The sequence below is a fragment of the Lytechinus pictus genome, chromosome 1 (assembly GCF_037042905.1).
Source record: "Lytechinus pictus isolate F3 Inbred chromosome 1, Lp3.0, whole genome shotgun sequence".
In the NCBI taxonomy this organism is placed as follows: domain Eukaryota; kingdom Metazoa; phylum Echinodermata; class Echinoidea; order Temnopleuroida; family Toxopneustidae; genus Lytechinus; species Lytechinus pictus.
The window spans coordinates 16,816,615-16,842,842 of record NC_087245.1 but is presented as its reverse complement, the minus strand read 5'-3'; the positions used below and the strand labels follow the sequence as shown (position 1 = coordinate 16,842,842).

General features: G+C 36.1%; 1 protein-coding gene across 2 annotated transcripts; it reads right to left on the bottom strand.

Annotated features, from left to right (window-relative positions):
• Nucleotides 1-319: 319 nt before the first annotated feature.
• On the bottom strand, nt 320-26,228 carry LOC129264230 (protein Wnt-10b-like). 2 transcript variants are annotated; one of them, XM_054902113.2, is made up of 4 exons: nt 25,414-26,228; nt 18,367-18,644; nt 8,745-9,013; nt 320-3,373 (listed from the first exon to the last, which is right to left on the bottom strand). In XM_054902113.2, the coding sequence occupies exons 1-4, from the start codon at nt 25,464-25,466 to the stop codon at nt 2,879-2,881; spliced, it is 1,095 nt and encodes a 364-aa protein (XP_054758088.1). In that variant the 5' UTR covers nt 25,467-26,228; the 3' UTR covers nt 320-2,878. The 2 variants fall into 2 exon arrangements, with proteins under 2 accessions (XP_054758088.1, XP_054758166.1); XM_054902191.2 differs by having other exon boundaries at nt 8,745-9,010.

Below are 26,228 nucleotides of genomic sequence, written 5' to 3'. Positions count from 1 at the left end.
CAAAGTCAGAAACGACCGGCTCTATTATGTGGCGTGGCACTATTAATTCTATTTTTAAAAAAATGAAATTTTCTTTAAAAATATAGAGGAAAAGAGGTTTATTTGGTGGGGGAGACGATATCAGACACATCACTCGAAAAGGGGGAGGAGAGGCGGGAGGGAGAGAGAGAGAGAGGGGGGGGGAGGGGGGGAGGGGGGGGGGACAGAGGGGATAGTTGTTGTTCATTAATTTTTGTAAATGTATTCCAGAAAAAAATAATGTAACTCATTACCCTTTCCTCTTTCACTGTGTAAAATAAATACACTGGAATACAAGTGAGTCGTTGTCAATGTATAGCATGGTATTTATTCAATTTGTTTCATTTACTTATCATTATGTGACCATTAGCATCACGGGGAAAACAAAGTTGTAATTATAAATTATAAATCTCACGTCACGTTTGCACTATCAATTTGCACTTTCCAAACGGAGAGATGTTCTGAAAGCTGCAAGCAACCTATTTAGAAAACTGCAAAGCGATGCCTGATATTCTAATAGAGGAGCGTGACCATCCCAAAGCGAGCTTTATTTATAAATAAAAAAACAAACAAGAGAATTCACAGTATTGTAGAGTTGTGTAACGTATCCACACTTATCCATATCATTATTATTCATTCTCTCACTTTCTCTTCTTTTCTATCCTTTTCACCTCTTTAAATGTCATGGGGCGATCGTCTACTGCCCTACTCACTGAAGCGCCCCATTTAGAGTATGGGTGGGGTTAAGGGCAACTTCTATTTAATCAGTATAATTAATATCAGATTCATGTGAATCTGTGAAATGTGGACGGACGTGGATCAGCAGCAGATCACTCCGATTGTAAGTTATGATGTCTGATCAGTAAGTTGAATCAGTTCTAAGGTTGGTTGTCTTTTCGAATGCATTGATATCCTTAATATTTTTTATGTAGGACTAACAATATGCCATATCTTATTTAGTGAACAAACAAAGAGCTTTTTTAGGGATAACACTGAAGAAAATGACAAGCAAATGTTACTGTGCATGCATAGTCTGGAAGAAAGCACATCTATCGATTCAGATTCCAACAACAAAAGCACTCAGAACAATTTATATTTTGTTAAAAGTAAATAAAATACATGGCAAAAGTTACCAAAAAATAATATCATTCGATAATTATGACGATAAATATACAATGTAGATATTGCAAAGTCTTGGCGACAGAAGGCGCATCAAATATGAAATCATTTGAATGACACGTCTTTTTAAAGATAACCGTACTGTTTATCGACAATTTTATTTATTCATCATATAAACATGGCAAAATAAGGATTTATACACAATTAGAACTTTGAATTGTTAATTGTCATTCTTCAAAGTCATTTATCATTTTGAGAGATAAAAGTTACAATACACTTTTCTCGGGAAGGGGATGACATTGATCTGTTTTCTATTTACAGGAGCTATTGAGGGAGCAAATAATTGAAAAGAAAAATTGATTGAAAAGGACAGCAGCACTAAATCCATGCTAAATTTCATGGGTATATATCTTTTAGTTGACTGAAAAAACAACACAATAACCAGTGTCGAATATAGTGAATTCTATTTACGTTTATGACATATATAACGGGCAAATCAAGAAGTTTACAATTAGGTTATGGGCGATTCCATACGTATCGTACGGGACATTTTGACAACAATTTCTAGTCTCATAGTTGATCGCTTGAGCAATAGAAAATTATTTTTTGTCAATAACGAAGTTATAGTAAGTAGTCATCTGAAAAACTGATTACCAACAAAAAATGTTGGATTATGGGTGAATTAAAGGTGAAAATGCTGTGTGTCGTACGGGGACTCAGAAATGTCCCGTACGACACGCAACATTTTCACCTCTAATTCACCCATGGACAACATATTTTTGTCGGTTGTCATTTTTTCATATAACTTTCCAGTAGTACTCTATTATTTTGTTTGTTTGGACAGTAGGTTTAAAAATGTTGCGAAAATGGCTGATTTTTCTAGCATGGAATCGCCCTTATGTCACATTTGTACAGAGCAATACTTCCCTTGAAACATTATACACATTTCATCACTCATTTGTTATCGTATCCCATGATAGACGCTGTAGGCAATGAAAATTACAAGGCTTCCGTGTGAATTTATTATTATTTGATGAGATTATCTTTAAAAATCATTACGCATACCACTGAGTGAATATATTGTTGATTATTCTAAATATTATTGAAATATTTACATTAGTTTTTTCTCACTCAAAAGTTATATCAAATTAGTCATGTAAGCGAAATAATCTCTATTTACAAAGTATGCCTATCAGAGGCCACGATTTTTTCCTATTCACAATGATATTATAAATATGAATTCAAATGTAGAAAAGTTGAAATCAAACAGGCTATCGGCTATCTATTAAAATTTGCCAATTTTAGTAAAATGACACAGAAGAGTAATATCGCCAATATATTTCGTCACTATGACGTAATAAAAACAGTACTTGCGATCGCGAAACTGACCACATTCTGTGAAAAATCACCACAAGTAGATCCATGATCTGAAAAAACTTAAACATATGGTAAGTAGTTCAATGCTTAGACAAGCAAAATCCGAATTGCTAAAAAATCCAATCACCTCACACGACCTCATTTGATTCAAGATAATATCTTGCAGAGTCTATCAAATATCCCATTATTTAGGTGTGATATACGAAAACGTCTCGAAAAATGGGCGTGGTCATCCAAAAACTTAGTTTTCTGAAAACAGTTTTAGTAGCACATCATGTAGAAGGTTGTCTCCGTATCATGCTTATAATCACATTCGGTTTCTTTCATTTGTGTCCATTTCACATCATCATCTCCATGACGTCATCTACTTGCACTGGTTAACCCATTGTGAGCTGTGACATTGCTGGCACCGGACATAGCAACACCAATGAAACGTGCAATTGCACCACTCTGTCCTTCTCTCCAACCGAATATTGTAGCCCCTCCCACAGCACAAGCTATCACAGCCGTCAATGCCCGTGCTTGTACGATTGCAATAGCGTTCTCTCGTGCCGGGACTGCCCAGCCTGGGGTTCGCAACGCAGAAATCGGGTGACTTCTCCAGGAATACCAACTCTTCTTGAGGCGGAAATCGGCGCCTTTTGCGATGGGAGGAGACCTGAGATCTGGCCCGTGTTACCAATTCTACGCTTCCACCGTTAGTGTTTCGCGCGCGAATCTCGAGGGCGTCTGCAAACTTCTCCATGAGACGGCTTCCGACCTCCCTGAAGTGAGGAGTCTGCATCCAACACGTCTTCAGTTGACAGCTTCCTGACATGCCGTGACATTTACATCTCTTTTCAGCATAGTGGGAAACCGCCTGTAATAGGAAATACAAAAAATATCACAGTTGATCATAATTATTAACTCATTTGTATCAATGTTTGTGTTAAATCAAAATACAGCTATTTTCATCACTCTTTGTGGGATAAGAATCAAATCACAATATTACAGTTAATGCCTCATCGTGAGGCTTGCCGACAAGCATGTTATTTATTAATAGCCAACGATTTCGAAACAAGTGTGAAGAAATCCAGTGTACGTTACAAGAACATCAGTAACAACTCGTATCATAGTCGCCACATGGTCGCACCAAATCAGCAAAAACAACGTTTCGTGTCCACAGGTTTATGGAGAGACATCATAAATACATGAATCGCTTTTGTGAACAATGTCAAAACATGATTGTAAAAGAAACCTGAAGTAGAATAAGGTGTAAAATGTATTGTATGGACCACGTCGCGGATAGGATTGACTTTTACATTCTAACTTTCATTTGGTTCTGTTTTCATAATGTATTGTAACCTTACGTATGTTTGACGAAATGTAATGTAAAAAATACATTGTTTAGTATAGCATAATCTTTTGACATGATATGCAGGTGATAAACTACACATAATGTGTAAGTGTAAAAGAGATTTTATGCAGCAAAATGTACAAGTATATCTTTCAAGAAAACAAGAGCATTGATGAGCTATTATCTAAAGATACGTGTGACTATATCCTAAAGCCCCTTTCACTTGGCCTTTCCCTCTTTACTGTTTCGCGGAAGTACCTATAAGATGACTTCATAATCATTAATGTCATGATTCATAACATTGTTATTCTTATCTACACCTTCCAAATTCTGATACAGCTGTTACTTAGAAATCACAATGAAGCACGGAAACGCATCATCTCCCTCTTTATAACTATCCTTTTCCCTTTTGATATTTTCCTCCATTTCACATTTTATGAATTATCATCGTTCCCCCACTTCTCGATCATTCCGCTTCTCTAATGGATTATCTGGTTCTCCGGGTCTCATTTGTTGGTATCCGGCCCACCCTACAAATTCCCACACGAACGCACACCAGCCCAATGTTTGTCTCCGTCATTACGTTAACATCTTAGATATTCCACCTTCTTTCTGTATCTCCGTTAGGCGCATGCATGTTATTCTGTATTTAATAGTTCATACACACATCCCACTCACACATCCCCCGCAACGCTAACACACACTCACCCACACACGCTATCATCTCACACAAGTATGCTATCGAACCCATGCTCACACTCAAGTCCTCACTCCACACCCGCACTCCATTACAGTATGCACACCCACACACACCTTCCTCGCCTCCAATTCCTCACTGGCATCCAAAACATGCCCACATTATCCCCTACCATTTTATGTCACTCATTCTCGCTAGCGCTGTACTCTACACCCTAAAAAAGTTCACCCAATATTGCATGGTAAAATGGGAACATGCATGTTTGCAGAGTAAAATTATACCAAATACTTTGTAAATTTTACGGTGTTGCGTTGAAATTTATCCTTAAAACATACATTTTGCCCAAAATGTGGAAAATTACACAGCAAACATGGTGGAATTCCCTTTGTACCCCAAACTGATTTTTTTAAAATCATTTTTAGAGTGTATCTTCCCTCTCTTCTCTTTACATTGTCTTTGTCAGGGGGCTATCTACCCTATACCCCAAACTTCTTTTTCAACCATCTTCAGCTGCCTCTTCACATTCACCCATCCCTGTCTACCACCCGGCCTCAATTCCATCTCTTCTCGTCGTATCCAAAGACGAGGGCGCTACAGGGAGTCAAGCAACTGTCAAGATTGTAAGTGTTTCTTTTTCCCCCGTCTCTAAGCGGCGCTATGGCATCCAGGGTCTCGTTTAATAGTTTTCGCCCTCTTTACCCCGCTGACATCTCGCTCCAAAAACCCACAAAATACTTTCTCCCGCAGCTTCGAAACTTTTAAGAAAGATACCAGTCTGTACTCTCGAACTTGATCGTATAAGGATTTTTCGTAAAAAAAAGGATATTTGAATACATTAGTGGCACTACAATAGGAACATTTTAGAATGAACAGTTTTAGATTCCATGCTTACCCATAATGAAGAAAAGATACAAATTTTATTTTGACATTTTCGGTGGCTGCAACAAGTTTTTTTTTATGGTAGAGGGAGTATGCAAGGCTCCTCCCACATGCATGATTCAAACTTATTTTTCGAATATTGTTTTTCTTTATAGAAGGGAGCTTATCGATCAAGCGAGACAAGTGAGGAAATTTGCTATTTTCACGAGGGCATCATTGGGTATAACAGTGATGGCTGTCAAGGAATTTGTGTTTTTTGTGACGTTCATCTCTCTAAAACAAGTTTGTTTATAGTCGCCTGTCGATCTGCAAGGGAGCTTAGCGACCAAGCGAAAAAAAACCTAATGGACAGTGCAAATTTCAATTTTATTCAAATCTTTCAAATCATTATTTTTTTTAAATTTTGTTGTCATGCTTTTGTTACAGAATATGGGGACGGACTGGTGTAGTATTGCAGAACGTTACCTTTAACATGTTTAATATCTTAGAAGGTACAGAAGGGAGTGGGTAGACATCATAGAGTGATAACGCGACTGACTGCCGCGGAGCCGGCCCCTTTCAAACTAAGCACCGCTCACCATGATCACAGTATGATATGTTAAATGCAATGATCGATGTAAACAGATTACAGACGGATGAAGATTCAATGACTATCTGTAGTTCAAGAAAGAAAAGTGCACCGTAGGCCTGGAATCTAGGTAGAAGGTATATACTTTCAATAACACTGTACGCGATTTCATTGTCGTGATAGTGGTCAAACTCGTGTCTTGTACTCAGTGGGTCCTGGATTCAAGTCACACCGCGACACTATATAGCGTCAGCAGGCAAGACGTCTATCCACACTTTATCACTGGTTAGAATACGTGAGCCAATGCATGTCTATCATTTTGAGCTTGGATTCTCTTGCAGGAATGCTGCCAAGAGCCAGACTGCAAAAACGCCGGCGTTAATTTAACACCAGCCTTGTATCTATATCGGTCCACACCAGAGGGGTGTTGAAACAAGAAAGTTTCAAACCGATGTTGGTTTAACACTAATTGGTATTGCTTAAATGCCAAATTGGTGTTAGCCTAACGCCAAACCGGTGTTGTTCAACACCTCTCAAGAGTGGACCGATATAGATACTAGGCTGGTGATACATTAACACTGGAGTTTTTGCAGTGCAGAATTCGATGACTGGGATTATGTTGTAAAGGAACCGTAACGAACTTAAATACGTCATGACGTCCAAGAGTCCCTAGATTTTTATATGATGGTTACACCATGTACACTATGTAGTGACAACCGGATGCTACTAAAATGACACCAACACGCACACTCACACACGCGCACACCCCTACATACAGGACACTAGCACACCTGCGTTGCACATATTGGTGTAATGGCTAATATCATGTGAAGGCCTATATCTTATTGTATATCCCCTTTACTATTTATTTATAAATATTTACCATCATACAATTTATGATAAAATAAGTTGGCACTTGAAAGCTTTAGACTCAACTTGCTGTACTTCTTTCCAATTTACAGGGGATGGCAAGGAAAAGGGGACCAATTAATATCCATCTGGGGGTAGACCGAGAACAGTCTTTTTATAGGCACCATGTACTCTTCATAATACGTAGATGATCTGAACATTTCAATAACTCGTGAATGAATTGATATTTTATTTTATTTACACATCTTGTCAATATTTCAATTAATACAGAAGAAAAAAATGGGGAAGAGAGAAGTAGGGAGAGGAGGACAGAGCTGGAGTAGTTCATAGCTCCACCAATCGGTATACAGATGAGAAAAGGACCGTGGAAAACAGATTTGACCTGATTGGGTCAGCTATCATTTCCGGATCTGGTTATGGTTTCACTTTCCACCCCATTCAATTTTCGTTCCTATAATTGTCATTCTTTGCTAACAAGTGCGGTCTACAAAAGTATAAGCAGACCGCGGCGTGCGAAACGTTGTAATTTGCTGACAAGTATTTGAGAAATCTGAATATTTTTTCGTTAGAAGATAAAATAAGTACAAATTCTATTCCTGCATTGTATTTAACAAAATACAATTCCCTCATTCTTAATGCGTTTTCATTGTGTGGGTGTGTTTGTGTGTGGGGGGTTATATACATTTTTTCAACCAGCGGTTTTTTACCATTATTTTGTTCTCTAGCTATGTCACACAAGTTCGGACGCCCATAGTATGCTTAAACTTAAACATTCAAAAGAAGGCAAACGATTACGCAATTTTGAATATCATCCAAATAATGTCAATGCATATTCTTATTTCACTCCATCTCTTGTTACGCATGTTTCAATATACTGGTATTTTGAAATTTCAATTCATATTTATCAAGATAAAAATGGTCCGGGGTTTATCCCTATCAATCAACATTAAAACGCGTCAATTTTCCTAATTTCTGTTCCTCGGGCAAAAACGACTGCAGCGGGAGGAATTGCCCCTGCTGTGAATAGTGAGTTGTGCACAGACAGCACAGCGCCAACGTACATCAGCGATTGACCACTTTTAGCCTAGGGCTTATGGCTAACTTTTGTCAAGAAAAAAGAGTAAAATATTGATCTTGAATATATTAATTGTTTTCTTTTCATCAAGTTTACCACAATAATAATTTTGGGCATTTCTTTTCACACGATGTGGATATACCACATAAGGCTGACAAAAACTAATTTGGGGTCAAATATATCCAATGTTATCACAATTATTGATTTAACATGTTCCCACGAATATCGATACTGTAACAAATTAAAGTGACTCTTGACCAAGGCCCTTCATGATTAATGACTTTGATAAAATGGCAAATAACAAAAATATTCTGCCTTCAAGAATTCAGAGGTAGGTATACCCGTTGCCATGGTTGCAATACGGGGCTACGTCCTGTGCAATTGAAATTGATGAAATTGTAACTTTCATGATATGAATCAGAAATTCAGAAGTGTATCGAATGTGTAAATTTGAAATTAATTGAGTGGCGTGCTATAGGTATAGTGAGCTACCAATTTAAATTAATGCACATATTAAAATAAAGTAGTACCTTAGATATTTTTTTTCAGGGGGGGGGATAAAATCGTAAATATTAAGGAACATGTTACGTGTACCATGCGTTAGCAAGAATGTGTAGTGACCAAACTGATCGGTAACGTTTTTTGTAGTTTGAAAATTGTTTGAAAACTGAGTTTTGCCCCTACCCTTCTCCTCGCCTGCGCACGAATATGTATGAATAAAAACAATAATGGGACTGTATAAATGCCCCCCCCCCCAAAAAAAAAAAAAAAAAAAAAAAAAAAAAAAAAAAAACAAGGTACGTACCAGTCTTCCGGCTCGTTTATTATGCAGATTCATCCTCGCTTGTGCATCTCGTCCTGATTTCTCACTGCTGTCCAAGAAGTCGATAGCGAACCCTTCTCCGAACTTGATGTCGTGACTACATCCACCCCACTCGAAACCCTCGCCGCTACCTACAAACCGAGTATCACATCCACAGTATGGAAGCTTACCGGCGCTACACGATCTCGTCACCTGGTACAGGACACCGGCGGATACAAGGGAGTGGGCAAAAGCCGTCTCCTTTAGACCTGCTTTTAGTGGTAATGCAAATGAAAGATAAAGAAATTATAAGAGAATTAGCTATAAAAGTTACAGTAACACAGTAATGAATGGATGCCAAGTCAATTTTGGACACAAGTAATGATTTCTCCCCAACATTTCATAAATCATAATTATGATGTATGATATCTAGAATAACAAGCTACAATTTTCATCGCGCGGTATAACATAAATGCTTAACACAAATACACTGCAAAAACTCCGGTGTTGATTTAACACCAGCCCGGTATCTATTATGTCCACACCAGAGAAGTATTGAAACAACACCAGTTTGGAGTCAAACCAATGCTGTTTTAATACTAACTGGTGTTGTATAAACACCTATCTGGTGTTAGACCAAAACCAAACTAGTGTTGTCTCACACTTTTCTGGTGTGGACATAGATTCCGGGCTGGTGTTAATTCAACACGGAGTTTTTGCAGTGTATAAAGTAAAAACACCTTAATTGAGGCGCTGTAAGCAGCGCCTAACAATGCTGTCTTTTTGCACTCTTAAAAATGTTGGGCAACATACTGTCCACACAACAAAACTTTATCTAATTCTGGGTAGATTTAAACCAATAATGTGTGCTTTGGGTGAAAACTACACAGTATTGGTTGAAAACTACCCAAAGTTGGATAATCTATATCTATCTATCTATCTTTTCTCCCTCATCCTCATTCCCTCTTTGTATCTTTCTTCGTTTCCATTGGTCCTTCTTTCCCCCTCTTTGATCATTCACGACAACACTCACCCACCCAAAAGTACGATATCTGCAATGACTAATTCATCGCGTTTATGGCCCTGTAATTATTCAAGAACCGTTTTAGATGGTAATCGTAAAGTCTTACAAGGAAGGTCTTCAACCTTTGGTGGTTGAACATTGTTAAAGCATGTTTCGAAGAAGACCTTTAGAAAATGTGACTACATATAATAATGGGTTCTGCAAAACAGTCAGGTTAAAAATTGTGTTTTGGCAAGGGGATGTTATCAATTTTGTATAGAATTTAACGAGAAGTGATTTCGTATACTGGATAGGACTTGTACAATTCGTAAACTATTTTGAAAAAGATGACGGAAATGTGATGTTTTCTCCAATGATTGGTTATCAATAATCCGTTTTGAATGTTCAAATGAACGCATAAACGAATGCATTCTAACATAAAACAAATCATATTGATAAGTTTTTGAAAGAGTGGGACTTTCGTCGAATCCATCCAAGAAGAAAATAAGCGTACCCGTTCAAGTATTAGTTCTCATGAAAATACTGCTATAAAGAATATTAATAAGGGTTTCACTATAACCATGATAACTCTTATGTATTTTCAAAATTTACTCAGGAAGAAATACACCTTAAGAATATGTACATGACTTCAGACTAAAGAGGTTAAGGGGCGAGACGTTGTTACTATATTTCCAATTTCCTCTGGATAAAAACCCCTACGAGAAATACGACATACACTACGCAACTAGACATTTACTGGCTCTTCTTGTAAATATCGTTAAAGTCATGGACAAAATGATAATAAAACTTGGTCTGCAATTAATTATCCGGTTGTGACTTGTAATCAAGCAGGTGAATGGAAGGTAAACACTAGCATTCACGATAGTATAGACACTTGACAATTTTGTTCCATTTTCCCCCGACCTCCTATGTTAATGTAAAGGGTTATTAACCTCATCTTTAAAAGCAAATATTGGAGTTGGATCACTCTTGAATAAATCACAGAATCGTTAGAATTAAATAAATCCCGATCCCAGAAGAAAAATCATATATAGAACTAAGAAGAAGTGATCACTTAAAAAATGATATCTAGTTTTATACAATATCCATGTTCCTCGCACCGATATCATTGGTTTTTACTTTTGAATAATAAAAGAACCATTCTGCAGAAAGGAAAAATCGACAATACGAAAAGGAAACTACATGTATATACGGAAGCTTTAGAGCTTTAAAGTGCCTTCGACTTGACTGGATGGCAAAATGATTTATCTTGCCAGGTCGACATAATGAAAAGTCGCGTGTCGACATGGAAAGATAAATTGTCTAGCCGTCGATCTCGACAAGTCTTGGGAACTTTAAAGCTTCCATAGGAAACAACAGAAAATAATTTGGTCAATACAAACATGCTATGAACTCTTCAGAAAAGTTGGCTATCGGGCTGTTCTATCATTGGCTTCACTCATTTTATAACCCATATCAAATTTTAATTCATTTTCACATCACAGTTATCGAGGATGACGTTGTAGCATTGACCAAGTATGAAAGTCGTCAAGTTGTATTCTAGAAAGTAATATGGACAGGCAGTGATATCCACTGTACAAAGACCCGATGGTTCTCCTCTTCAAAATATTTGTTTGTTGTGAAATATTATGATTCTAATATTACCGGCGCGAAATTATCCGTTTAACCTTTCGTTCTAACAAACTGTGTTGTCACAGATTGTTTTCTTTTCATGCATTTATCAAGTCTTTTTCATCTTTGTGCCATATCAAGCAAATTTCAGTAAGAGTTTTATAACCGTTTATACCTTTTCGTGATGAAATGATGGCATATCAATTTCAACCTGTTCATTTTTTCATCCCCTACTAAAGCCTTTCTTCCTCTCTTTCCTTCTCCATCTCTCCCGCCTACCTGTCGCTCGTTACCTCTTTACGTTATTTTGTTATTATCCTTAATGCAGTTTGCATAGTGTATAGGAGGCGAAATTTTCAAGTCTACACTGCAGCCCCAACAGACAGAAAGCAGAAATATACACCAATACTGCCCTGCACTTAACAGAGCAGTGACGTCATGATATGAAGAGGGACCCTCTTTGAAATGATGCCGGGGTCTCACATCACAGCAAGACGAAAATTGAATTTTCTTGAGTGAAAGAGCGGCACCCTTGGTCTTAATCATGGCAAGTCGTGTGCGAGTAAATTTCATCTTGCGTGTGGCAATGGCGTCAAAATATCAAGTCAGCCATGTCCAGCCACCTCCATGATATGGAATATGGGCATACATTTTTATTTTTGTATGTAGGTCTACCATCTGCTGAGACAGATCTGTTTTTACTTTCACTTATCTTAGTAAAGACTTTTTTTAACATCCATGTTATCCAGTGCTTAAATGAAGGAGAGTTATCCAGTGCCGTAAGGCCCCTTAACAGCTAGCACATCCTGAGTTAAATAATAAGGGATATCATTTTTATCTCTGTTTTACATACCCATGTTATCCAGGGCCTAAAGGTTGTTAAACATTAAACACTTTCAGAGGTAAACGTTTTTTTGTTGTTTCTGCAAGGCAACATTATAACGGGAATCGTTTATATACTTTCAGCTTGTCTTTAAGAAAATATTTGACCATGACTGTTTCAATGTTACTGGGTACGGGTAAATGCCGTTTTGGAATGACAACTAAAGAATAACTTAATAAATTATTAAATTAAAATTGTTTGTGGGGAATTCAAATAAAAGATAAGAAGAAATATTGGGGCTTGTCCCCTCTTTTTTTTTTTTTTTTTTTTTTTTGGGGGGGGGGGGGTTATAGTGCTTCATTCTCTGTACAAGCAGTGATCTCAGCATAACGTGAATAATAGATATCAACACCCAAATGTTGATACCTTCCATGCCTGATAATTCACAGCAAACCAATCACATCTATGCAGCAAAGGTTAACAGTGATGGGGACAATAAATATCCTTGACGTACATATATCTTAATTTTCCTTTTGTAACCTGTAACTTCAAAGTGAATCCTTGATGGTAGATTATTGTAAAGCAGCATATTGATCCAATGTTGTTTATTTATTGTTTTACAAAGAAAATTGAGACAAAAACATATGGATACGTGTAATGCAAAAATCGTATAACGATGTTACATTAATCACGTGAAAATAATGTCCTTTAAGATTATTGTGTAATACATCGATATCTTTTTTAAGTTGACAATCCACATTGGCTCTATTACAACCGATCGTTATCATTTTGGGTTTGCAAAGGACATGGTGAAATTCACGAATGTTCGAACATATCAAGCAAATCCTTCCTCTTAAGGCTGATCAGCCAAGGAAGTTCTTCTTCCTCCTCTGCTTCTACCACTGGTCTTTCTTCTCCATTTACCAAGGAAGCACCCCTGCAGCTCCGCGGTGCCTTTTGGTTCCAGATTCCATCATCTCCCGGTCACGTTTTCCCATCTTGATCGGTAATTGTCACAAATTTGAGTCCTCCTCAAACGCGTAAAAGGCGAAAGAACGAAATGGAAACCCGTGCAGGTGTAACTGATAAAGACCTTACTTACATACTTTGGAGCTTAAAAAGTCACTTTGACATAATTCGTTGTGAAAGCTTAATATTCGTCTAATAGCCGGGGATGTTTAACTTTGTTACACTGTGGTAACGTTCGTGATCAGTATGGTTCTACTTGGACGTTTTCGAAAATGTAATAAGGATATAAAGCTCTATCCGGCTGTCATGAACTAACATGTCTCACTCTTGAATATAAAAATTTAGAATATGCTGGTGTGAGTATGTGGGTGTGCGTGTGAGGATGTGTGAGTGTGTGAGAGTGTGTGTGATACAGAGATTGAGATTGCGTGTATGTATGTGTGTATGTATGATTTTTTTTATAGAGCAACACTCTCTTCATTGATGTCGTTCACACTATTCATGTTAAGGGTTCCTCCATTACACTATAACATTATATTGTGTCTATGCTTTTTAGGATGATGAAGATATATTCGGAAAAAAACAAAAAACAAAAAGAACACACATTTTACCTGTTTGTGTCATACAAAAAGGCCACCAGAATATCGTTAAAAAAGAGAAAAGATGTGTTATAGCAAGAGAAGTATACCGAATGGGGAGACCAATAATTATATAGGAAGAGGGTGCCAACAAAAAGATTACACTATATACCTTGGTTGAAACAACGAGTTCATTTTGTAATCTCTGACGTTTCAGCACAGAAAATGACAGGAAGGATACTACTAAAGGATGCAGGATATAAATTTTGACAGAAGTCGTGGAAGAGTGTCATGTTATTCTGTTTGAAATCAGACTGTTTCTTTTTGACATTTCAAAATTGATATTTTCGCGATATCCTGCAGGTTTTATATGTCTTTGTCGAGACGTCGTCAAGCAGGGTGGTCCTATATGCATGTACACTTCTTCGTTAAAAGAGAAATAAGATGTTTTCCAAAATCATAACTAAGAAATTGTGAAACGGAGAGTCGAAGTTGGCGGTCTCAGTTCCTACTTTGATGTAAGCCGGCGGCATGGTGGCAACCTGAAAGCTTCCAGTCGTCAGTAATAGTATGTTTATTAAATATATTTATATGTTTCCTTCTTCCCCGTTTAATTATTTTGTTGTTCTGCAATGACAAGAGAGGCACCACGGTAAAACTTGAGGGATCTTCCGGGTTTTAAAGGGGAATCCAGCCTTGGCCATAAAATGTTGTGTTAGGAAGGAGAAAAATAATTTAAACAGAATGGTGAAAGTTTGAAAGAAATCGGACAAGCAATAAGAAAGTTATAGCTGCTTTAAAATTGAGATCACTAATAGTATGTAGATTTCAAATTGGCAACTGGGTAAGTAAATTATGACAAGGGGCAAGGACAACTTTCCCATAGGCCATGTACTTTATTATCAGGGATTTGTGGTTTTCTCCTAAGTACCCATTCCCCTGGGGCAGTAATCTTAATATAATCCAGGTAGTATATTGTTTTATGTCCTCATGAAAGAAAAATAAAACTTGAAATAAAGCCTTTGGAAAAAATGACATTTAGCCATATAATATGTATTGGAGTACATGGAAGAGTAGTCCTTGCCTTACATCACTATGACATCCCATATGCGGCCAATTTGAAGTCTCCATGGGTATAGTGATTACCAATATTTACAACTTTTAAAAATTCATAACTTTCTGGTTGTTTGTCCAATATCGTTCAAACTTTCACCTATCGACTTGTCTGATTTTTCTTTGTCTTATATAAACAAGTTTTTATTTGGGTTGGATTCCCCTTTAAGTGTGTAAAATTTACAATTTGACTTCTGCATTAATGCAAATTTCTCACGGAAAACATCAGGTTAAAAGTTCATCACGGTCTTCAAAGTTGGTCACCAAAACATAAGTTGCATAGACCCTGAAAATGACTTTACCTAACGAAAAAACATCGGCATTTAAATTGTGCAATTCTCAGATTATTTTCTCTCACAGGACAGGGCCTATCTATTTTTTATATGAATAAAAGCCTTAGCTAATTCTGAATATATTGTAACGGCCCCATGCCTGATTCTGCGCCTGATTGAGTTTGGAACACTGTTGTATATGGGGAATCTTCAAGGTTTTAACTGTGTTTAGTATCCTTATTTATAACTTTTATCTTCAAAGACCCGGCAGAATATCATCATAATAAAAAAGGCCACATCATTTTGAAGGGCTTCTCTGTGTTGATGCAATACCAAAATGTCAATATACCTTTAATAAATACAATATGTTTTTCTTTTTGTAAACTTATGATTGCTTTAAACATAATTGGAAATGAGGAATATCTGGAAGCCGACAAAAATAAGATGAATGACGCATGATTTTTTCATCATTCTAAATGGGCATATCATATAATGACATTATCACCAATTGGATAAGGAACCAGGATCTGTTAAGACTTCTGAATAAGAAATGATATATGTGGTATATCGTCCTTATATGATATATGTGGTATATCGTCCTTAAAATGATATCAACCTCAAGATCTTGTTAGTTCAAATGCGCTGCGACTTTTGACATCGACGGCTTTAAACTATGAAAGCTACAGATGTGTGTTGTCTTTAGAGAGAATAACTTCAAAGTTTTATCCGATGACAGGACTCGCATATGGCAGTGGGCGAAAATGAAACGATTTGAAGAATACATGTGTTTATAATTATCGAATATCACATTTTGTAACATAAGACTTAAGAATTAAATCTGATCATGATCTGAAGAAGAGTGATGTTGAGAGTGAACCATAAGGAATATTCTAGGAAAATAATGATTTAGACTATAAGATTTTATCATATTATTCAATTTCGATGTAAGATAAAAATTGAGACATAGAAAGAGGTATTTAACAGAAAAAGGAAGAGGGGAAGAAATAGATAAGATACACATGTGTAAGGATTTACGTGTAGAGAAACCTTTGGTAAAATCAAATATAGAGATTTAACTTTTTATAAGTTTTTACTCTATCAATCGGTCCACGATTTCGCCGACACTCCTTTTTCTGTGGTCCCAAGTGTTTACTTTATTACACGATTGAAAAAGTTTGAAAGAAAAATAATGAAAAATTAAAAGGGCGACAATCACTTCCAAATAAAATTCAGGTTAATTGATAATTCAAATCATTGGCTAAATTGGAAACAAGAGGTGAGGAGTTCATACTATTCTGCAGCTGTCGATATTCGACCCACATTCATTGTGAGCGTGTGTGTAGCCTAAGTACCGGCATACACCATCGCATCGGCCCGCTGAGGGATAGCTGACGGATGACTCGTAGATTGAAATGAAATACTGCTACAGTGTCGGGTAATATGCCAAGAGATGTGATGGATCTCAGATTTATCTCTCTCATATTTGGAGATTTTTTGTTTTTTTATTTCACGTCCAGGTGTCTTTCATGAAATATGTTGGGCGAAGACAGACAAGAGGGAGATGGACTTTCAGAAGTTATGATTTTCATTTTTTTTCCATGGCATTTTGTCAACTAGACTGAAAAGGGTGAAATTCTACCATTCAGAACCTTTAAAATTATTTGGAAAATAAGGTGACAACAAATGATGCTTAATTATTACGAAATAAACCAGCGTTTGTGGAGGAAGACCTAAAGTAATTTTCTACCCACTACCATTCCATACTTAAAGGCTTGCCTCTGCCCCCCTCTGCTACATGCAAGCTACTTGAAATTATTGGTGTAGCATACTGGTTGAGGTTAAGGGCTGTTGTCCAAAAACCCTAATCTCATTTTTGTAATTATTTTGGCGTACATTTTCAAGACAATAAATTCCATCAATTTTCTTTTAGGTCTTATTTTTCTTTCCAACTCGCTAAATTACTTAGAACTTGAATAATTGATTTGAAAACTACCGATTATTTCACTTGCTCAGTAGCTTTCAAAGAATGGTAACCCCACAATTTAGTCCCTCAAAATGTTTGTCTAACTGCGCCACTGAATGAAATGAACTGTCCTCAAACATTATACTCCTTGCATGTCCCGACAGTGACATTCCCTTACTACTAATACCAATCCGTCTCATATCATCTGATCATTCCAATGAAACAACCGCCAATTTCAAACTATTTAATCCGACATAAAACGCACATAGTCTTACGTATATAAAAAGAAGCAATTTTCTTAATTAGTTTGAAGTTGTTGCATCTGTCAGTTCGTGCTCCTAATCTTTGTTACAGAGCGCTGTCACCAGAAAGAATCGTCATGTCCAAGACACGGAGAAACTTTGACACTGTACTTTCTACACTCCCGCGGCGGTTTCATTTCCCTAAAATTACTTCAACAAATATTTGAGTTTTGTCCATGGTCCGAGCCAAAATTGGAAAGGGCTCAAATGTTAAAATAGGAAGAGACAAAGTTCGTTGGGTTTCTCTTAGGGGCGATACTAGATCTCTCCCATAATTGGCTGACTCACGATTAAGGTTACTCTCTCGGGTGACCCTTGCCCTAAGGTCATTGACACGTCAAACCAGGTCAACGGAAATTTAACATATAAACTTTTAATGGGAGATTAGAAATATATTAGGCTTGATAGTTCTGTTGGGTTAACCTTTGCCCAATCTTCATTTGTTTTAGACCGATTTTATATAATTTTTGATATAATGGACCTACTACTCTGAGTAGGTGATATGAAAGTGTACATACTTTGAAAAATGTAACGATAACCAATGAATGCGTTCAATTCTGCTCACGAACACAAACTGCAAAGGAGAATGTGTTTGATCAATGACAAAGTGGTCTTTCAAGAAATTTGTCTTGATAGTGTGGATAAATTGCCAATTTTTTGTCGAAATTTCTAAACAAGAAATTAGTCTAGTCGAATAAAAGTTAGTAAAACATCATGAAGATCACTTTTTTTAAAAATCCATTTATGTAACAACCCAGACCTTTTTATCATACACCTTTTTTATACACCTTTATTCCCGTTTTCATTCCCTTTTTTTCACTGTAGGGGCGGTTACCCCCCCCCCCCCCCCCACAGCTTGTCATAATGATCAACCAGGGGGCGGGGATGCATGAAAGGCAAACTCAATGGTCACATGCACCCTCTCAGACTTCATTCAATCTTATAAACAATATATTTAATATAGTCTCACCTTTTGACATAAGGGCATGCGCAAACGGATTACCATGTCTCATCTCCAAGCTCGAGCAATTCCATCGTCTATTCTTCATCTGGTGCTGGCACTCATGAACGGCCATGTCGATTCCCTGGATGGCGGCGGCTGTGACGTCGGGCATTCGTCGACATAATTGCATCTGCTTCCGGTTCATTCCCGGGAAGGTCCGGCAGAGAGTCTGGGCGTTGCGGATGTCACTGAAGTCGGGGTCGTTGAAAGATGAGATCTCATTCGAGCTGATGTCGTATGGACGACTGAAATATAGGGTTCGGAAAGACATAATTTATGCATGCATGAAATATTCCAATAATTCATCACACAAAAAAGTGATAAAAAGTATTAGTGCTCACTTAAAAAATAACCACCAAACCCAACTTTTACGGCCCAGTATCTTCTTTTTGTCAGTACTTGCGTCATGGACACAAGACTCGTATTAATTATAGTGGCAAAAACCTATTGGGACGACTATAGGGTGAGCTCACTACGGTCCAATAAAGACTGCATAACTGCTTCATTTTTTATTGTAACCAAGGATTATAAAAAAAATAACAGTGAAAACCATTAAGTTGATTGGAATTGCGATAGGCGAATAATAATTATTGACTTATCTCGATATTGATTATTTTCAAAACGCTATCATACACTTTGTTCATCATTTAAATGTGAAATTATAGATCATTTATTTTTTTCTGTCAAGGTTGACTAATTACCGCGTTAAATTAAAACAAGCATTTTTTTACATACTAAAGAATAACGTGAAAACATCAATATAAACGTAATAAGACAACAACAAAAACGCATTGAATTTGGTTTCATGCGTTTTCTCGGCAAGCTCATCCCATCATGCCTATTAGATCTTGATCGGTGTATACCGGAAAACAATTTCATCGTCTAACGATATCCATTCATCTAGATTCCTATCGGACGGGTCACAGAATCTGGGGAAAGGTGGGGAAAAACCAAGTTGATTTCTTGGAGAGCCCTTGTCTTCATTCGTCTAGGATAAGCGCTGTTATTCTAAAATTTGTCTAATTGTATAGCATTTTCGTAAAAGGACATGTCAGTTTCGACATGTTCTAGATTTTTAGTTTTTATTATTTTTTTTAACAAAGTCGTCAAGTTTCGACACAGGAGCTGACCGGTATTGGCATCTGCCCCGACAATTTCCAAGTGTATTAAAGTGGCTATAATGTCATGTTTACGGTTTCCACCCTCCTTATCTTAAGAAACTGGTTTGCAAATGGATAGAAATGGGTATAGGTCTACACCCTCCACTCATCCAACCTATAAAGGATATCCAACCTTAAATGGTAAATTTCATTTTTAGAGATTAAATAAAAATACAAGAAGAAAATACGCCTCGGTAAAAAATTGAAGAAAATCGAACAATCTCCTTGTTTTAATTCAACAACTCCCTTCAATTTTTTAAACTTTAAAACTATACTTTAATCCCTGATGGATTTCAAATTGACTTTTATTGTCATTGTGATGCAGAGTAATGTTACTCCCATTTGTTGGGTTACACAAAATGACCCACACTTAATATTTTTCAAAAGTTTTAATTTCATTTTATGAAGAGATTATGCTACATTTCTTAATTTGATTATCTAAATAAAAAAAGGCTTGGAGTTTTATTCATAATTACGTACATGATAAAAAAAATTAATAGAAGAGTATGCCTACAGTCCTTGCCTCTTGAATTTCTAATCGATATTTTAAAAGTCTTATATACTCATCTCATTTTTCATCAATCATAACAAATCCCTTGGGTATATGTATACTTTCTATATTCTGTTTTCATCTGCCTCTCTCCACACAAATCACTTAATTACCAATTATGATACATTTTCCTTTAAAAGGACAATGAACTCATTTATTGGTTTATGGCATGGTTTATAATCATACACACTGTCTGTATACGTGTATAATGATTATTACGAAATTCGATGCATATAAAAATGGTAGTTCAAGAGATATTATCCGTTTAAATCTCATCATTACAAGCGTGACAAGCAAGAGTATGAGATTCAAAGTTTTCCTTGGTGGAAATATTGAAGTCATTGCCATTTCTAATCTTAGCCAACTTAGCTTATGACTTTTAGTTTAAAAAAAAACACACACAATTTTGAAATACTAATAAACTCTTTTTTTTTTTTTCCTTTGGTTCACTTTCTAAACGATAGATTTTTTGAAGCAAACGTTCAAAGTCCCTGTTAAAATTGTGGGAAACCAAATTGTCAAAACCTCGTTTAAAGTATGTGTATGTTTTATTTCAACACATTCAGCTGGCTCTTTGATCATGTTTTAATGGCAAGATTGCTATATCTCTATCAGATGGATTTCAAAATATTGAGTAGTAAAATGTCATTAGATAGCATCACCGTCCCATTTGGCTTTCCATAATATGAAACCACAGATTCATGATATTTCAAAGAAAAACAGGAGTTCAGAATACTCCGTAACACAAAGATTTAGCAATCAATTGCTAAATGGGCTGACCAGTCAGGATCAATGTTACACGCGCATTTAGTTCAAAATACTGACCAGGGGGCAATCAGAAGTGTTCTTTCATAGTTGATATTCATCGCTAAGTTTTTGTGTTACGGGGGCCCTGGTCAGTAGAATCGAAATCTTTTGAAGTCAAAACCAATATTCAGTCTCATCTGTATTTGGTAAAGTATACTTTATGTAAATGAATCACCATGATCATGATGATCACAGAGAGACATGTAAATACAATCTGAAATAAGATTACTTTTATCAAGAAAATAGACACAGTTATTTCGAAAAAGATATTAGATATGACTTGGCAAACCTTGAATAGCCCTATATGCACTTGAATCATAATGAATATTTATTAAATAAGAGAGTTCTACTATATTCCTCTCATTTTCGCGGAGATGCTATGTCAGATGAACTTGATGACTCCATGACCCCGATTTGGGTCACCATAGCTGTTTGCTTCTCGGTCAAAACAAGTTCGACAAATGTACTTCCTAGCTCAAATCCCACGATTAGCAACATGTCAACACAATGATTATTTTACGCTTCGGATTCAAACAAGAACTAGCAGATAAAGAAAAGTGAATTATCAAAGCCATATGCCTAGAGATTGCCCGAGATGATTTACAAATAAACCTTAAATATGAAAAGAGAGGGATGAGACGAAAAGGGAGTAGACTAGCCCACCGCAATCTTGCAAAGCCCCAAGTTCATTGATATCGTAACTTTTAAATTCCCTGGATTTGAAAGAGAAATGGTTTTATTTGTGAAGGGTGTAGAAAGACATGCAAATTGGACACGTTTAGTGATTTGGGAGTAGGTTTTGGTGAGTGGCTGATCTTGCCTCGTGTAACAATAGGATTTGGCCAATTTGTTCGTCACATTCCGAAGTCGTATCGGATTGAAATCTCTTTTTAGTACCCGCCGAGGAATGACAAAAGGGTTATTTTAAATGCATTTTAGACACGAGAAACGTATTTGAAATGAATGCATTTGTTCGTATAATATTTAATTTGTTGTTTCTGAGTCTGAAACCCGCCACCTCCCATAAAGTTTTTTAGTGTAAACACGACTTTTTCGAAAATTATGTTATCTGAAAGTCCTTAAACGTGTTAGATTTATGCATAATTTTACACATGAATATAAAAAAGGAATAGAGTGACCTAAATCGATCAGAAACATTATAACTAAAGAAGCCAATTTGCGAAACTATTTTTGTCATTGTTTTTATAGGAAGTGTTATATACTACATATAACCTCCCAATATTAAAGATTCCCCCTTTTTTTTTTTACAAAGTTTATAAATCGAGACGTTATTTAATCTTGACCAATCCCAAAGTATAAAGCAAAAAACAAAACAAAACAAACTCCCTTGCGATTCATAAAACTTGAAGCGTTTTAAAATCCTGACATCAATAATTTAAGGCAATCGTGTAAAATACGTGTAAGTTCTCTATTTTGTTGTCCTTTCTCGATCTTTGCTCTTTCTCTATACATGTATGTATCGGATTTATCCCCCTTATTTGTTTCCCTTTCTTCATCACATTTTCTAAAAATTTACTTCTTCTTGTTTGACTTTATTACAATTATCTCAGCCTTTATGAAATAGTTTTGGCTAAGACACCTTTTCATTATGCCTGACATCTACTAAGTTAGATGTTTCAGTGATTAAATTTAGGCACTGGTCCATTTTATTGACTTCTCAAAAGTGACACAGAGAGAATGAAAACCTGCTTAAGGGAACGCGATGAAAAGTTGCAATTTAAACATCTCGATTTTATGAGGGCACTTAACTGACCAAAGGGCTTTCTTGAATGCAGACACTTAACTTTAGAGATTGGAGCAGTTGAGTTAATCTCCTATGAAAAGCTGTGGGAGATCAAAGATTGCTTTTCGACTAGGGTGTTCTAAGTGAGGTTGGTATAATTTAGACATCATTGATGACTAATAACCATTTTGCTTATAATACTTGTATGAACACACTGAGGAATGATATGTAGTAGACTTCAAAACAAGTTGATAACTATATTTATTTCAAAATGACATTGATCACTTTGAAGACCATGATCACCTAAAACGTAGGTTGATTCTAATCAAGAGAGAGAAACCAAACAGCCGAAATCCTGTCAAAACCAGAATGAACAAAACATATATTTGACATTTTAAAGTTGCACATGATTTTCGAAACAGTGAAAGTACACATTATGTGCTGACTGCACCGATGGGGATGATGATGCCAGAATCTCATTGCTCCTTTCGTATTTTGTTATTGGAAATTTCGATTTTTCAAAGAATATCTACATTATACCACGCGTGAAACCAAGATTTACAGAGGAATTAGCTCACGACATTGCCAGCTCACCAAAATTTGCATAAAGTCTCTTTCAGATCAGTGCTTCTCAAAACAATGTCAACTTCAAATTACGTGTTTTCCCTTTTTTGTTCATCCTCATTTATGTGTGTGTGTCTATTTTGCATGTCTGATTTTTCATAAATAATATCATGTTCATACAAGACTGAACTAAACGAACAAAAAGCAAAGATTTTCTCGCATTTTCATTTTTTTTTTTCAAAAGTTATTTGAGAATATCCAAGCTAGTTGTCTACAGCAGGTCAGACCAATTAGTAGCAGCTTTCATCTATGCGTGATATCTTGTTAACAATCTTAAAAAAAACAATCTTAAAAAAAAACAATTTTTATCATTGATTTTCAAACCATCCATGAGAAAAAGAAATAAGTATCTCATGTTGCATGTTCCTAATTCTTACTACCATTTTCATGAGATGCGATATTTTAGAATGTATTTAGTGTTATGTTCGCCAGTATTTCGTCGTCCTGTGATGACGAAATTTCTTCAAATCTTTTTTATTTCATACAATTCTCAACTTTTATTTCACAACTTGACTTTCAACTGTCATTAAAAGATCATTTGATAAAAAAAACGCTACTTATTAAGAAATAATTGTATACCCGATTTTCAACTCAAACGTTATTGTTTACGTACCATACGTAATGGTGAGTTTCAATCAATGAAAGTATGAAATTTCTGTAAGAATATAACCCTAAGAATATAACCCTCAAATCATCACTTCTCACATGAGATAAAGTTGGTAAAGAAACAGACGAAGACTATGTTTTCCTATGAATAAAACGATGACTTTGACGCCCCCCAAAATCATGTCTGATAAAATTTACAACTGAGATAACCCTTTTCAGTAATCTGGAGAAGTGTTACATTAATTACACCCTTAAAACTGAAATTTACCCTGTATAGCCAAGTATTGTCAATGAAACGACCACGTGTGTCACTTTTTCAAAATTCCATTAAGCAAAACTGCGAAGAATATTTGCTATGAGCTAATCGTTCGGAGACGCACATGTTTTGCTGAGACATAATTGATGGTAAGAAATATTCATGTAATTGTATTAACATGTAATTATTATATTCGGTATAATTTCGAGACGAACGATGGGTTCTTCAAGGTATTCCCCTATAATCCTATCGATTTATCTCGTATGTCAAAATGTCTAAGCTCCGTCGTCAACGGAAAGTAAAGTAGTGGTCTATCGAAAGCCCTAGCAGCAATAACTGGAGAAAGTCTTAACGGTGTCAGCCAAAGGGTGGACTCCTACCGGTTCACAATGCCCCCCCCCCCTCCACCGCCCCTCTTTGCTTTCGAATGGAAATAACCCGGCTTCCAATCTTTTCATTGCATTTTTCGGCAACAGTTTTTCATCCTAAACTAAATTACACTTGATCAAATTTTCTATGCCCATGGCTAAAAGGCAGCGGGGTGCAATGGTCTTGTGTGTTTTAGATTCTGCCTTGTAACCGGTTCTACTTTGCATTCAAGTACACCTCGAAAAACCACAAGTGAGATTTTTGTTTTTCTTGTTTAATAGCAGTATAAATTATGATTATTCCAAACAGAAAATATCCTTACCAAATGCAGATAAATAAGAGTAAGACATGAGGTAAAATGACCCAACGCAAATTAATAATTTTAATGGGATTATTATAACACATTTTACTCCTTTTATTATATTATTAGAGTGAGATTTGAAGTATATTATTCCAATATAATTACACGTTCTTTCTCATTTTATTCAGTTTGATATCAATGTGACTCTATTTATCATATCATGTGATACTCAAGTTAAGATCAATTAAGAGCAGCTATCATTCAGATAAAGGTATTTCAGTTTAATAATATGATGATTTATTCTGCATTATAATCGGCATTACAGAACTCTTTAAAGTTATGAAAACGACATACCAGAGTAGAGATAGAATAACGATTCATAATTTTGCATTTTCATGTCATTCATTGGTTTCGAATTTTCTTTAAAGTAGCAACAGTATTTGAAGAAGTTCTGTATTACTATATCGACTTCTTAATTCCTTTCACACAAGTCATGATGACATTCCATGCATCAAAGTTTCCAGTGTTCCCATGGTTATTGCTATAAGTAAAGTAACAAGCATTATTAGTGGCGTGAACAATCATTTAATACTTTACCTCGTTAAAGTTAGCGGCAAGAAGACCAGAAAAACCACAGTCCCTTGATTCATTATTCCTGTGTAATCGTGACCAGTGTTCGATAAATAAATACAAAAAATTATATTTTTAAAAGTCAAAATGATGTTAGAAGAGTATCATTAATCCGGTGACAGGTGAAAGTGGTATATAGTCGCATTATTATCCCATCAAAACTCTTATTCGCAAAGTCAATACTTGAAGATGCGGCAATTCAATGAATATGAAATCAGACATGGTCGGTGAAAGAAATTACTTAGGGTACTCCGAGATGTCACAAACATATTAAATCTGTTCAAAGTAGAGCATTTAAAAGTCGATCCAAATCAATTTATACTTTCTCCTAAGGTGGTTTACTCTTTGCATCAACTTCAAAAACTGCCGGTATTTATTGCAAGTTGATTTGATGTGAAATACACAAAAGGGAAACAAATCACACGAGAAAAGAAAAAGTAGCTTCGCAGATTCTGTCACCTGCGTTAAATCCAACAAAGCTGGCTGATCCCAAAGACTTATATCCAATAAGTTGAGAGGTGGAATTAAGAAACTCGGGGTGGTCGGGAGGCTATGAGAACTTGATCTTTGTCGGCACAGCCCAGGGACAGACTAAGATGAAAACTTGGTTTAAAGTTCCTAGAAATCCGGCCGTTTAAGTTAGAGAGGATGGACGTTATATGAAATATGAATATGTGACACAGACTAGAGGGGATTTAGATTAAAGTTGATCGCTGATGATGATAATCATTATTTTGATGATAATTCAATCCGATTGGTAAACGATTGGAAATTATACCGAA